This window comes from Anopheles gambiae, chromosome 2 (assembly GCF_943734735.2).
Source record: "Anopheles gambiae chromosome 2, idAnoGambNW_F1_1, whole genome shotgun sequence".
NCBI lineage: Eukaryota > Metazoa > Arthropoda > Insecta > Diptera > Culicidae > Anopheles > Anopheles gambiae.
Window position 1 is genome coordinate 36643323 of NC_064601.1, and position 15752 is coordinate 36659074.

At 48.9% G+C, this 15752-nt stretch overlaps 1 protein-coding gene across 1 annotated transcript in view; it reads right to left on the bottom strand.

Moving 5' to 3' along the window:
* LOC11175922 (zinc finger protein 395) overlaps window positions 1–792 on the bottom strand; it is a 93560-nt gene extending 92768 nt beyond the window's left edge. The window contains exon 1 of the mRNA XM_061643490.1: window positions 298–792. Within this exon, the coding sequence (XP_061499474.1) occupies window positions 298–744 (447 nt within the window). The 5' untranslated portion in view covers window positions 745–792. The remainder of the gene's footprint in view (window positions 1–297) is intronic.
* Window positions 793–15752: the final 14960 nt, after the last annotated feature.

Consider the following 15752-nt stretch of genomic DNA (forward strand, 5'->3'; position numbering starts at 1 on the left):
AGAAGGTCGCGTTAGACGTGGAAAAGGATAATGGCGATGATAATGAATCTTTTGCCTTATAAACACCATGACAAATGATGCTTCAGATAAATCATTCGAGAATGGACTAAATAGAAGATTAATATCTTCAAATGGTGGAGATATAAAGGGGATTTGAAAGGGGATATCTGTGGCCCAAGCCTCACTCCAACTGCCCAATTGACCCTTCTTCGCGACCTTTCGAGCTAAAGAACAAAACGACCAAATCCACCGCGACTGTGTTGGCTGTTGTGGAAAGTGACAAGACCCCATACTAACCTCCTGTGCAGCACCGTTCGTCGCACCGGCAATGCGCACCTTCACCTCGTCCTTCAGGTCGTCGTGTGCGATCACCTCGCCGGTGTTCTCGCGCCCGTTGTACGTGAGGAACACCTTCTGGCCCGGTTTCAGCTTCACGTCCGCGATCGTCCGGAAGCCGCGCCCGATCAGCTCGGTCTCGCGGAACTCTCGGGCGAGCCCGAGCCGGGCCACCTCCTTCGCGTTGTCGAACAGCACCGTGTAGCGGGCGGGCGTGGTCAGCCCCGGCAGGAAGCTGCCGCCCGGGCTGCGGCCCGGCTCCTTCTGGTCGGGCGCCGTTTTGACGAACTCGATCTTGCCCGAGTACCAGATGCCATCGGTACCGGGCGCACAGACGCGCGTACCCACGATCGAGCGCTTCGCCAGACGCTTGCCGGTGGACATTTTGTTGAGAAAGTACTTTTTCATAGGGGTGGCTGGTATTGTGTCCCCCGTATGGGTCTTGTTTCCGCTGGGTTTCGGGGATTTGTGGGGGGCGATGGGGGCGTTTTAGACAATCGCTTCCCTCAGTCTCTCGCTCGCTCTCTCTCTCTCTTTCGACAGTTTCAGCGTCCCTTTGACAAATAGGGCAAAGCTGGCAAACCAACACGTACAAATTGCACCGAATCACAGTAAATTTTTGATTTCACACACCGTTGTTGCCAGCTGGAGGCCTTTGTGTATCACCGGGTTATATTATATATGAATTGCACAACTTTTCTTCCAACTATCGCTTCTTGTTTCACACACTTGTTTTGATTTTGAACTAAATTTTATTCCGATTCCACCAGTGGGCACATGGGATATTCTATTCTTCTTAGCAATTGCCACAATTCTTCTTTCACAATATCACTTCTTATTACTTTTTTTATGAATAGCACACTTTGCCGATTGCAAACACACTCTCACACTTGGGCTCTGGGTTGTTATTGCGAACTGATCGAACTCACTGTAAATTTTTGCCTCTTCTTATACACTCTCACTCACTCAAACGCACACTTTCTTTGCAGTTACAAATGCTTTCATGCCTTTTCTGCCCAAACACAGGGATTTTTGCTTAATTTGTTTTGATTTTTTTTTTTCACAGTTATTCACACACACCAAACACATACACACACTTGTACCAGACACTACGCGAACACCTTGTCCAGATTGTAGTAGGCTTCGTTGATCGAGCTCTTGGTGCACGGGGCGACAGAACCGGCGTCACCGGTAGCGATGTGGGACGGGCGGCAGGCGAGCGCTTCGTGCGCGAGCAGCAGCTGACAGTGGTCAGCGACTTCGGATAGTAGCAGGCCCGCGACCGTGGCCTGGTTCGAATGGCCGGCTAGCGACGAGAGCGAGGACGACGTGAATGGACCAGCGGCATCAACCAGTGCAACATCGTCGCGCTGTAACAACAGGGGCTGTAGTAGTAGATCGTACGCACTTGTTCCGATCCTGCTGCTCAGTAACATTATTCGGCATGTGCAGGAAAACTCGCCGAAAGGTTGTGGTTTAAAGTTTTGCAATTTTTTGTTTTGTGCGTTTGGCCTTTCAATTCAAACCGAACCGACCGAGAGACCGTTTTAAAATGGAACTATTACGACAGCTACACACACACACACACGTCTACGCCGGTAATGTTGATGTAGGTCCTAGCTCGATATTTCACGTCACTTCACGTGCCACTTGTTTTTACCCAGTTCCTCACACACTCACTCTGAGGGTACGAACTTAAAAAATGGCAAACCGAAAAAAGGTTTCTCGCTACCTGTGAGCAAACACTTGGAACTGTTTTGTAGCAGGCTGCTTGGATTACAGCACCGCCAGAACCGGCACAGTCACAGCGCTACGGCACGGTGGACGATATTTCACCTTGCTGGTGGTAATGTTGTGATCCCCTGCTACTTGGATGCAATGGCGGACACTGCTGTACATTTAAACGGGCTTACGGGTTTGCTGGCTCCGTTCTAATCCGCTCCCAAACACTTCCACACTTGCACTTTTCACAACTGCTCTGCTTCTCCTTTTGAGGCTTCGAATGTGTGTTGTCATAGGCGATTGCTTGCTGCTCTTGTGCGCGACGGGTAACGCAAGTATCACACGACACTGTGCACGCGTGCACAACGAACGCAGCTTACAAACGCACTGGCAACAACACTCTCACAGCGTGCACACCGCTAACCGCTGGCTAACAGTGGAATGTCGATAGTTTTCTGTTTTTCACTAAAACTTTCACTAGCACGCGTCACGACACGCTGGGAGTTTTGTAACGCTTTGTTGTGTGATTTTTTCTGACTTTCACCCACGCACGCACGCACTCTGTTCTTGGTCGTGCGCTGTTGCTCTAGAACACGCACAACCAAACACCGAAACGCGCACAGTCGCTTCCTTCTATTCCGCGTATCCAACTGACGAAGAAAGCAGCAATGTTTGTGTTTTATTTTCCTTTGCGGAAATATGTATAGCTATTCCTTTACAATCCTTCCCGTGCACGGGCCGGGTTTTGCTTGAGAACTGCTTGGGTCTGTTAGTGCGCGCACCGCGGTACGTAGTGAAGTGACAGTGGGAAACCTTTTGCACTCGGCCGAAGTCAAATTTAAAATGGCGAGACCGTTTGGTACGCTACCGTAGCAGACCCGCTGCTGCTGCTGCTGCTGCCATTGCTATGAGGGGTTTGCGCTGGTAGTGGTGATGGTGAACAAATTTCCCCTCCCGAGGTTGATTGTGTTCATTCCGCGAACCGAGCGAGCGTGTTCATTCGGCCGAGCGAGCGTGTTCATTCGAGTTTCCCTCTCCCTTCCACACAAAATATGGATGCGGTCCGCCATCGCATCACTTGTACCCGCGTACGGTGTTTCTTTGTTCTGAACGGAATTCAACGTTCGGTTGTGTGTGTGTGTGCGTGAGGTCTGGCCGGCACAAGGAAGTGAGAGCGAGCAGGAAGTTGTTTGTTTGTTTGCCATCTCGTTTGCCCCGCCGTTTCGAGGAGGGGGCTCGGCTTAAGGGTGAGTTGGCATAGGTGTTTGTGTGTGTGTGTGTGTGCGTGTTTTGTGTGGCGGTTGTGTGTTTGGTTGTGTGCGCGGTACATAGTAACGCGAGGTAGTAACGGCAACAGCGGCAACAGCAGCAGCAACAGCAGCAGCTGATTTTCCGATGCGTTTCAAGAGGCAGGCGAAGCTCTCTCGCACCACACCGACTCGATGCCTGCGTATAAAATCAACAAACATTCCGATGCGCTTTTTGTACGCTGATGACGACGCAACTGATACGCAAAGATGAAACGACACATTGGGGAGGGCGATCGCAGCAAATGTGTTGTTGCCATTTGGAGTAGCTTATCAAGCAGCTTTACTGTAGATAAATTGAAAGCATAATTCTTTGGTAACTATATCGTGTGCCCCTTTAGACACGAGCTTTACATCATCATTTCCACACAGCTCGTTTTAAATGTTCAATGCATTTGTTTTTTTGTTTCACTTAAGCGAAAGCTTCCCTTAATTTGTTCGCTTTTTGCTTTCGAAAATTTCAATCCGTCTACCGTCACGACGAAAAACAAAATCCAAAACAATGTAAATGAGCACGAACATCCGAATGGCCGCAGAGTAGTAAAATAATGAATGTGAAGGACAGTTTTGTTTTGGTTTTTTTTGTGCGCCTTCTTCTCACACCCCTTTCCGCCATCTTGACGCTTCACACACAAGCGCTCTGCTCAAGGACTTTACCGTTTTGCTTGTTTCAAGTCCGTGTCAAGTCCATCCGTTGCAAGTCCATTGTTCATTTTGAGCTCTTTCGTAACCTGCAGGGGCAGCACGGTTGGGGGGGAGTGGGTTTTTTGGGTTGCTTCAGTACGTGCAGCTATAGTTTGAGAAATGTTTCAGGGTAATTATGTATTATGTTTCAGCCATTCTATAACTAGGTCACCGGGTGGGTATTGTAAACTTTTAATAATTAAAAGTAACCTAAAGTTTTTTTTGTATGTCGTTACAGGTTTCCGTGCGGGTAGAGTAGCTTTTGCAGTGTCAGTCGAGAGAAGGAGAGTGAGACCATGAAAACGGGGCAAAAAAAGAGTAAAACTACCCCCGTTGCAAAGTATTCTTAATAACTGTAATATAGCGTACCGCAAGCAAGCATCCCTTTACCCAGGAGCTTCCCCATTTTCTCTTGCCTCCCGAATGCATGAGCATAAACTGTAAGATCACCAACACTCTGCGCTGCGGACTCCATAGAAGGAGAAGGGAAAACAAGGCAATCGCACACAATCACACACAAAACATTACAAAAATGCATACACACACACAGACACAAGTATACACCGATGGATCCAGAATTCACGCAAGCTCCCTAACACCGATGGGGCCCCCCTGCCGGAATGGGGCCACCGTACACAATATTTCCCTCCTGCGCCATTAAATCCTCCCTACTCGCGGGTATCACTCTCGCAACCTGCCACCCACCGCCTGCTTCGTTCCCCCGCCTGTATCTAGCTCGAAATCCATGCTCAAGGCAACAGCATAAACACCAACCGACGGATCCAAGAAACCCATGAACACCGACGACAGCAACGGAGAGCAGCTCCCTCTCTACCAGACTCCCCCATCGGCCACCACCCCGTTTAGTGGAGAAACCGTTTTCCTTTCTGTCCTGCCCTCTTCTTCTTCTTCTTCTTCTTGTTCTCCCTCTTCTGCTTTTGTCTCTGGAGAAGAAAAAAAAACAACAAAAACATACACACATACACACAACATTATGTAGTGTGTGCGCGGCACGGTGTGCGCTGGCCGCCGAACGCCGAAGTTTGCTTGCTATGCTCCAGCATGCATGCATGCGGCTCCACCGTACGCGAGGGTTTGGATCGCCAGCATAAAACCAGGCACACTCTCCTCCAAGCGGCCTTCGCGCTGGTTGCGCTGCGCCAGCGCCGCAGCTCGCATCGGTTATTAAATCTCGCGAACGGGCCGAACGGGGGACGTTGGGGTTGAAGCAAAGGTTGAAGTGTGTTGGATGGAACATAGAGGGGAAGAGGCGGGAGTGGAGAGACAGAGGCGGGTTTGTTAGGTTCCCCGGTTTATGTTCCCCAGCACCGAACACAGCTCGCCCCCAGCTGATGCGCATGAGGGGGAGCAAAGGGCGGTACGTTACTCGCCGCACAGCCACAGTGTAACACACGGTGTAACGCTTTGCTCTGTGCGGGCAGGGGCGTTACGTTACGCGTCGAGTGGGAAGCCATTTTTAGTTACCAAAAGTTCTTTTGTTTACGTTGTGAAATCATGTTTGATTTGATAGAAACACATTCGCGAGCGTGAGTACAACGCTACCTGGAAAAAATGGCACATTTGTGTAAATACCCTGTTTTATTCGTGCGCTGATAACACCCGGGAACGGTTGGAGTGGCGAGGAATGAAGGGCGAGCACACCTTCCTTTGTTACGATTCATCTACAGATAGCTGTAATTTTCGGAACCGGCTTTGCGCCTATGTAAAGGTGACGTGTTTAGCGCAAAGAGGGGCTGAGGATGTACCGGAAATGCTGTCATCAATTGTTGAAGGTTAATTTAGAGTAAAAATGTCGACTTTAATTTAGTATGTAAAACTAGTGATGACATTGAAGGATCTACATGTTTTGGTTCGTTCACCAAAATAATAATAAAAATTAATTACTTTTCAAAGAGTATTTCTCATTTTATGAGCATACAAATGTCTAATAAAGAGTTCTCCGTCAAACAGCATCACAAAAGCTTATTTTAAAATTTTTATTTGATTAAATATATCTTCATAACGACATAAATGCTACCGAAAAGCTAAGCTTCAAATTAAGCTTCCCACGAACTGCGTAACTGCGCTCCCTTCTACCCTAAAACACAGCAGCGCATGGACGTTATTCGCGAACGCGTATTTGGGGCAAGCGTTTCCTCACTGGTGTGCGTGAAACGAACAGGATATGCGTTTCTCCTCCCACCAAGCCCCCCCCCCTCCCCTCGCACACCCCCCCACCCCTCCCAATTCCTTTTGCACCTCAGCCCCAACCGACCCGGTTTTTCTTGCCCCCGCTTGCTTTTCGCCCATCCACTTACACACTCATCCATCGCGTGCTCGTCGTCGGTGTGTGAGTGCGTGTGCGGCATTACTTCATGCAAAAAAAAAGCGCATGCGTTCGGTGTATTTTTGCGGTAGGTCACTTTTTGTTTTGCACACCTCTCGCTCGCACCAGCCGTGTGCTGTGCCGTCTCGTTCGCTCCAACGCTCGTTGCGCACTCGCCGTTTTGTTCGCGATCGTTCGCTTGTACTGCGCGGAAGGAACGAGAGAGGAGAGCGGAACGCGAACGCGGCTGCCTTGCCAATGGCATCCTTGTGCGTGTGTGTGTGTGTGTGTGTGGCTTAGGTGGCCATTTTCGGACCCTTGCAGGCCGAATTGTAACTCACTGGAGGAGCTTGCTGGTCATGGACAGCTGAATTTTTCGGGTGGAATCTTCGCCAGGTTTGCCACAAAACTTGCCGGACCGCTCGGCATCGATTCAATCGCCCAACCAGTCCGCCACTTTGCGATGCATCAATAATTAGTTGAGTGATGTAGTTTTTCCTGTGTGGGGGATTTTTTTTACGATATCAAAGGGAGGCTAAAGGGGTTGTCCCCTCGGCTGGTCGCTTTCGTTTATATTGGCGCACGAGCACGAGTTTGCTTCCTGTTGGCGAGGTGGCGCCCTCGTTTTTTGGGCTTGTTTTGGCGTTGCGCAAATTTTGCGCGTAAGGTGTTATCATGTTTCTGTTAAAGGTTTTTTTTTTGTTGCTCTTTTCATTTTACACTCTCGTTTTTACGACGATCGTGCATTTATTTGCGAGTGTGATGTTTCAGTTTTGTCTGTTAAGTTTTGTGTGTGTGTGGGTTTTTTATGTGTCATCCTAAGCTTTTTTATGTTGTAGTAATTTTGTCATTGAATTTTCATGTGGGCTTATGCTTCTTACAGCGTTTAATATTAATTTCCTAGAGAAAACCCCAGCTTGAGCTTCCTTTTTTATTCAAAAGCCGTCAAATGAAACTAATAAACCGATTATCATGATACCACCAACCTTCCCTCCGAACGATTAACGACACCTATTTAACATCTGACGCAATCTCATTAGAAAATGGAAAGTGATCACCACACTCCACGCACCACACACACATACACACACACACCGAACCCCGCCGTACATACGGACCAGCGTGGAACTGCAAAATAAAATGGTCACACTTTTACGGTCCACTTCAACAGGTTGCCACCTCCCCGGCCGTGCCAGAGCGTTACTTTACGACACCGCGGCGTACGGATCCGAAATAAATCAACTGCAAAAGCACACCGCCAGCACCATAAAGCTTACCCAAGCGTGATCTCCACTTCATCGCGCTCCCGCGAAACCCGGGGCACGGTGGCGCGATGGATGGGAAATTATGTGCTGTGGAAATACCGTTTTATTGCTCTCGCCCGTGGTCTCGCCAAGACGCAAGAAAACAGACAAAACGACGACCTACCCCCTCCCTCCGAACGCGAGAGATTTTCCGCCCCATTTCAGGAGCGCGTGTGAAACGGGGGAGGTACAGGCAGAGCGATTAAACCACGTTGACCATTTCGCTGTTAATGGGTAAGGTTGACAACAACAGCTAGCAAAAAAAAAGGGGTTAACGCTTCCTTCTCCAGCCATTAAGCGTGGTGTCACTAAAACGGTTGGTTGAAGCGCAAAGCAGGGCTTAAGCTTCCTTGCACGCAGTGGAGGGGCGGAAAACGATCACTGGCTTCTGCTTCGACCATCAACCTCGATCGAGCCCGAAAGCGAAAAGTGTGCAAACAGTTCAGTCGTCAGCCTCTTCTGACACTGTTTTCCTTCCCTATTTTTGAATGATTCCAAATGTACTTTTTCCTAGTCGAAATGGAAAACTGGGCCTACTGGAGAGGCGTGATCGGTCATGATCCCGTCTACCAAAAGGCGTACGAAAGGAAAACTATTTTTTATTGTCGACAAATGAAAATTCTTTTCCAAAATGTGTAAAAGGAAAAGCAGTGAGATAGAAACGCGCCACACGCTTGCCTCTTCCTTCGTAGTTGTGCCTTCCGAAGGTGCCGGATGGGAAGATCCGGATAAGAGCGGGTTCAGCAAATTGAGGTTATGATCGGCGGGGGTGAGTTTCAAAACCAGTTGCGGGAAATAAAAATGATGAAGATGGTCAACGTGTGATGATAGGTATGGTTCAACAGAAAATAAACAAAACATCTCCTTCACCCGTGGCCAACGTTAGGCGCAAAACAGTGACAATCAGTGTGATTACCGCATACGATGAAATTGGAAGCGAAAAAGAAAGTAAAGCCAAACTCCCGCTATCGTCAATGTTGCGGAGAGAGTCGTGTCGGATATGGGTGATGCTAGTGGAAGTGCAATACAAAAAACAACTGATTTGAAATATAAATTAAGCATTTTGCAATAAATAGACCCCTGTAAATAGACCAACACAGCAGCATTTGTCACACCAGCTGGGGCCCGGCAGCAGTTTTCGGTGGCACGTTGGCCGAACCACGCAAAGACAAAGACCTTCAAACAGGCTGCACGTGAAGCAAAACACTCATGTGTAGCCGTTGCCATGCGCTACCGCAAGTAGTTGCGAAAGTTTATCCGCCTTCAAACCACCGCCACGGCACGGCCGATCGGCTTTGGCTCTCCCCACCGCCACAGCCTACTTTTTTTCAAACCAACCCGCTCCCCTCCGGTTACTGCAGCAAAAGCCGCTCCAGCGGCCCTCGAAGAAGGCCAAGAAAAACCACCAAGAGTAATTGTGCTCATGATTGTGCCTAGCAGCAGGCTTTGGTTTTCCACTCCGGCTCCACCGGTTGGCTACTTGCGTTTTCCGTGCTGGAGTATCTCCCCCCATCTGATGCACTGCCCTCTCCTCCTCCCCTTCCCAAATGTTTGAAGCCACACCACACAAACACTCGCACACACACTCCACCAGTAGGGAGCTTTGTCTATTATTGTTTCCTGCTTTTTGCGCTACATATTCTCTACGGGCCCGCGGCCGAAAGCTAACGGTTTCGTTCGTAGCGTGGCCAAACAGGCAGCGTACGGCCCCGCTACAACAGAAGCCGCGTAGCGTAACGCAACCCAAACCACCAGGCACGAGGCACGAGGCTTGAAGCCGGTCTACTAAGGGGAGGTGGGGGATGCCATGAAACGCGAGTAGATGTACCGTTTTCTTGATTTAGGTTGGCTCTTTTTTCACTGCCTCTTCTTTCTCCTTCGTGCTCGCGTGTGTGTGTGTGTGTGTGTGTGTGTAAAACCCAACCTATCCACCCACCGCCAGCGGCTTGTAGTGTGCCTCAGTTTGCCACGCAGCAAAAATGACGAGCAAAACTGGGTGTGGGGAAAAGGGAAAAGCCCCAACTCCAACCATACCACGTTCACGTTTTTATTCGATCACACTTTTGGCCTCGTTCTAATTTGTTGCACTGCCCCGGGTGAAGGGGGGTGTTAGATGTAAGTGTGTGCAGCGATCGTGCAACGGTCGTGATCGTAGAGTCTTTGCCAAGCCGTTGTTGCTGTTTGTTGTATATCTACTTCCTTCACTTTGGCAGCACCAAACCAAAGTGGAAAGTGTCATAAAAACGGATTGAAGAAGTGGAGAAGGGGGGGAGGCAGAAGAGGGACGCTTCGGTTTAATACATCAACAACAAAATCATTATGCAAAACGGAGATGGAGAGTACCCCACTCTGGGGTGGGAAAGGGTATGAAGCAGCCGTTATGCAACCGTGATCGATCGTTCAGTTTTCTCCGCACACTGTTCAGTTTCCTTTTGCAAGAAATTTACTGGCGCTGTGGCGGCCCCACGGCTCAAGCATACGTACAAATGCAATCCACAGAACCGTCTCGAACATTGCGATTCGCTTCCGCTGCTGTTGAGTTGGTTTTGCTGCTGCTTACTGTCAATAGCGTTGCCTATTTGCTTGCACAGACGCAGTATGTTGTGCGCTGATCATACACAGTTGCAGTTGATGTCCAATGCGCGCAATTAGAGGAGGGGTTTACATTCCGAAACACAGTAATTGCCCTGCCTGCCACGTAGCATAATGCACTCGATCCGATCGCGGTGCAGATCTCTCCCACCCACGGCTCTGTTTAAATGCACCCTTTTCCCTCACCCGTGCTTGTTCGCTGGTGCAAGATAGCGGGTTGGAAGTGGTTTAAAGTTTCGGTTTCAAGTTTCACTTTCCATTGCGCTTAAACCCGGCCCTGGTACAATCAAAGAGCCGGCCGGCCGGCCGGCCTGGTCTGTCGGTATGCCCCAGCTACATCCCCTCCCCTAGCTGTTGAACAATCATTCCGACCCCGACGGAGTACCCCAATTCGGAAAATAATATGGATCACTGGATAAACGTTCTCCACCCTTTTTGGCCGATGCCGTAATGTCCCGCTATAAATCGTGTTACTCCTCACCGGGCTGGTGGCTTTTCCTTTCGAAACGATCAAGCCCACCGAACAACGTGTGAACCAGTGCCGATCGTCGCCGAAAGTAGTGCCGAAAGTTTTTTGGGAGATTGTTTTGTTTTTTGTTTTTATTCGAACTGAGAGGAAACGGAAGAGGAAAGCCTCTTCGTGCCCAATCGATCGCACATCATCCCGCAGTTGACGGCTGTTGTTTTCTCGATGCGTTTCGCGTCGATGCCGATCGTCGTGATCGACTCTCACTTTCGTGAACGGTGGCGAACGGGCGCGTACGCTTCCCCAAAAAATGGCATCTTCCTCCTCTCACCTATTACCCTCTCCTCCAGCCACCTTTTTAGCGCGATCTTGTTTCACGATTCGCGCTTTTGGCGGAAAACAAATAAAACCTAAACAAGCAAACAAGAACGGTGGCATGCACACACAGCCAGTCGCCCCATCAACACGATCGCTTTCGTTTGGAACTCGCGAGGGGGTGTGAATGGGGTAAAGGGAGTGGGTTTATTTTTCCGCACAGCGGTGTTTTCTTCAGCGGTACAGCGGCGGTTGTGTTGCTGTTACGTTACGCTTGCCCGAAAGCCAACCGTAAGCCATCATTGCGTAGCGATGTTTGCGCGGTACGCGGCTCACTACATTCCGCGATGCCGGCTGTACCACCTGGCCGGTCGGGCTGGTCGGTCGGTGATGGAGGTAACACTGGAGGGAAGGTGCACGATTTGGCCGAGCGGCCACAGGTGGTGCTGGTGTTGCTTTTGGCCACGCACATTTAGCAATGTTTGTACGCATAACTCTCGCGCATCGCAGCCAAAAACACCATCAAATGCGTCGTTTCGTTTCGGCTGCTGGTACCCTTGCTGGTGAAGAGGAGGAAAGGGTAAGAGTGAGTGAGAGCATGCATGAAGGACGAAGGATGGCGGTGGTTGTCGCATTATGGCCGCATACATGCGTGAATTCCTTTGAGCTTTAGATGGTGGATGGGGGGAAGCTAATGTTAGAAATGGAAGGTCGAGATTGATTGTTTGTTTTAATTAAAGCTATGCTGCTATGCTTATGGTACTGCTGGCACGACCTAAATGACAGCATTTGACAGCTCGACTGTTTGAATGTTGGTTTTGGGCATTAATTTTAAAATAAAATATTCACTCTTTTAATATTCACTGCGTTGTCGTTTGAGACAATATTCAGCTTAAGCCAGGAGTTGTTTTCGTTTGGGGCGATTCACCTCATTCGATCGTAATCAAGGCCAAAGCACAGCATGAGAGCATAACAACCACTGTTGTGTTGTGAGGCATTGGTTTCGATCGGTTTCGATGTCACTGCAAGGTTAGCGCTTTGATTGATGTTACAGATGGACAGCTTTAACGTTCTGTGCAAAGTCCAAACGATTTCCCACTTGTACCTTTAGGCATTGAAAGGCAAAAGCTTACGTGAATGACTTCATTTGTTACACATCTTACAATTCGAGAGCTATGTTAACCAGCTTAAAGAGGTTGCAGAAGAAGTACTAGGAGCATTAGCTTGATCTCATAAACAAAAGAACTTCCTTGGATAAGTGTGCCTAGCAAAGATAAATCGACGAATAGTCAAGTCAATGCTAACCAGGAATAGATTCACAACTATAGGAGATTGGATTGGATGTTTACAACCTTATTCGATAATTAGAGGTGTAGGTCCAGTTTAGCCACTAAAAGTAATACGAAAGACTAATTGATTCTTTAGTAACATCTTGAAAAGTACATGCACTAAACTCTCTCTAATCTTCAAACTCTCTAATGAACATCTAAAATACATAATTTTCCCTCTTTAGTCCGGTAATGTCTCAAAACTGTCATCGTTCAACTCGCTTGTGATGTTTTCATGGTGTTATTATCATATCAGCAATCAAGTTTCGAATAGTAATTGTCGGATATTCGTTAAAAAACTTGCATTTGAATCTATGTTCACAAAAAATTGTTCAAGGGATGCCATGGGTTTCCCCGTGGCTTCTTCTTGGATACTTCATTGTAACACTGTTACGAACCGAGCTTCTCCGGCAGGCCACGCGAAGGTTTGGCCCTCAGCAAGAGTTGCAGGGTTGTAACGGAGGAGAAACAAACAGCAGCAGAGTGGACAGAGTATTTGATACTTCGCCTACTAACCAGTCCTTCCCGCTAGTTGCTTCTGATCCAAGATTGGGAAGCCTATGCAGACGGAAGGGGGTGTTTGGCTCGGAAATCCAGGGGCTCTGTCCTATTTCGGATATTTAGAATTAAACCTCTTTACTCCAAGAGCTTCTGCGTTTGAATCCTGCTTTATTCAAAATATGGCCTACTTTTATACTAAAATTATCCTCCCAAGTTTACCCGAATATCCGTTCGGACGGGATAATTCGTGTTTCCAGAAACATCTTATTTTGACTTGGAAGGATAAACAATGGTTACTACGATTAGATTGGTAAAAAAAAAGAAATTTAGAATCGCGTGCGTAACAAACACCATCATTAGTTTTCCTCAACATGAATATCTCTCTAAGCTGACGTTCCCTTGAAGATTCACCTTAGAGAGATTTACCTGTATCTATTCCAAAATAGTGCATATTGCTTCAGATAGACATACCTTTAGGAAGATATTTATATTGATTGTTTAGGTTGTATTTTAGTGCCCATCCGCTTAAAGTGCCTTCAGTCCGTCCTCTGTAGCAAGGACTAACTATCCGGCTACGTGGTACTGAATAAGTCTCGAAAGCCTATACAGGCCAGCATGTCTGCGTATGACGGTACGCCAAATAGAAGAAGAAGATCATGCCTTTAGAGATACTTTAATTTCAGAAGACAATTTAATACATCCAGGGTTTAGGGTTTAATGTTTATGATCCTCTATTTCTACAAAATAAAAAAGCAACCCTCCATCCTAATCCTCCATCTCGCATCCTCCATCCACTTCTTCTTCTTCTTTGGCTCAACAACCGTTGTCGGTCAAGGCCTGCCTGTACCACGAGTGGGCTTTGGCTTTCAGTGACTAATTGATTTCCCCCCATAGCAGGATAGTCAATCCTACGTATGGCGGCACGGTCTATTTGGGGATCGAACCCATGTCGGGCATGTTTTTAAGTCGTACGAGTAGACGACTGTACTACGAGACCAGCTCCATCCACTACATCCGCTTAAATCCATTGAAGTCTAGCTTAGTATATAATCCCTTCACCAAATACCTTCAAATTCCTAACCACAAGCATAACATGTTTTTGCCATTTAATTTCTTCTTTCCTACCATTGCATTCCAACGCGAATTCAAACTGCACGCGAACCTGCCTTCACAGCCTGCACCAAATGGCCTGTCAAGCACACCGGCACAAAAATGATGTTCCTTCTCGAACATTCCAAACGCTCCGAGGAAACGCTGTCTATGCGCAATTGCACCTGGGATTGCGCGCAACAGATTGGGCAAAGAATTCCAGCAACCAGCTAAGCCAACCCCCCCCCCCCCTCCCTTTTCACACACACACTTACGGGCTTCGCGGACACAATCAACCAGAATTCCTGAGGGTCTTGTTTTCCACCCAAAGCCCAAACATACCCTTCGGAGTATAGCGTACCGCTATCCCACGGTGCGCAAAAGATCCTTCTCCAGCGTGTTGTGCGGTGTTTGTGCCAAGGGCATCGCGCAAAACGCCTGTCACATGCGCACAAGACAGAGCCGGGCCCGGGCGGACATATTTCACCGCGCGCAAAAGATATCGCTTGTCCGCATTCGTGGCATGCAGCCACAAAATGAGGGTGCCGAAGGAGGACCACGCGGTGGTGATCGTGTGGGGCCACGCTTCATGCAGCCGGCCGGCCGGCCGGCTGGCCTTACGGGTGAAAAATGGTGTTACGAAACTTTCACGATTAGAAGAAGTGAAAGTGGTACCCGGGGTTTGCTTTAAAAGCTTGGTTGAGCGATCGTGCACCGTACGGTACACGATGGCGCGATGAGAAAGCGTGCGAGTCCCACCCCGGGAGGGGGAGGTTGTAGTGCCTACCTCGTTGTAGTGGTTTGCGGGTTTCCTCCCGCAGCCGCAGGGGGTGGTGGACTGAGTAAAACCTGAAGCAATGTGTCGGCTACCTGCACAACGCGGATCGGTCCCCGGTGCATCCGATGCAGGACGGGTTTTAGTTTAGCGTTGCTGCGGGCGGAGGTTAGTGATTCTGTTGCACTGACCCGTTGGGCAACCCCAGCTAGGTGAGGTGCAACGATCGCTAGCTTAACGCCTCCAAAACTGAAGAAAACTCCGATCGTTTCCCAGCGCAATCGCCAATCACGCCAACCTGTACGCGCGAGCGGATCGGAGGATTGGGATGCTGTTCCCTTAAGCCAGTTGGAAGGGAAAGCTAGATGCCCGTCAGCCCCCACGGGAATGTGACTCCCGGACCGAGCCCTAATTCGAATCGTCATGCACATTAGCCCGGTCCCGGTTCGAACTGCTAGGGAAGCTGAAAACTCCAATCCCAAGCTAATTACTCGCTGATTAGAGCAAATCCTACTCTCCCCCTCTCGCTCTAGCCATTCGGTGGCACAGGAAGTGGTCAACCTTCTCGTTTCAAAAGTGAATTAGAAATTAAACGCTCACAACCCAACCCGCACACTATCAAATAATCCGGCACCCGAAGGTTGCATCCGTCCGGTTGCGCAGAAGGCAGCGACAGCTTAGGCGTCGTGCGCCACGTGCCACTTTGGCGGGATAGCCTCAAACGCCGCACCAAAGCCGAGGAAGCGAGAGCAAAACCCCGCACCGAAGCGTTATCTAATTTTACGCAACCCGCCAGTTGGGTTGGGTGGCCAGTTCCAAGCCGTAGCCAACAGAAAAGTAGCCAAAATGGAAAGTAAAACCCACGGGGCCGGACCGTGAGCGCGTGCGATTAGGGCGGGAGTGGTCCTAGACCGCTGGACCTCCTTACCTGTCCGCGCACGCGGCGGATCGTTTTAATGAGACTGTTCGATAAGGCGCTCGGGTAACTAGTTTCTAATTTTGCTTTA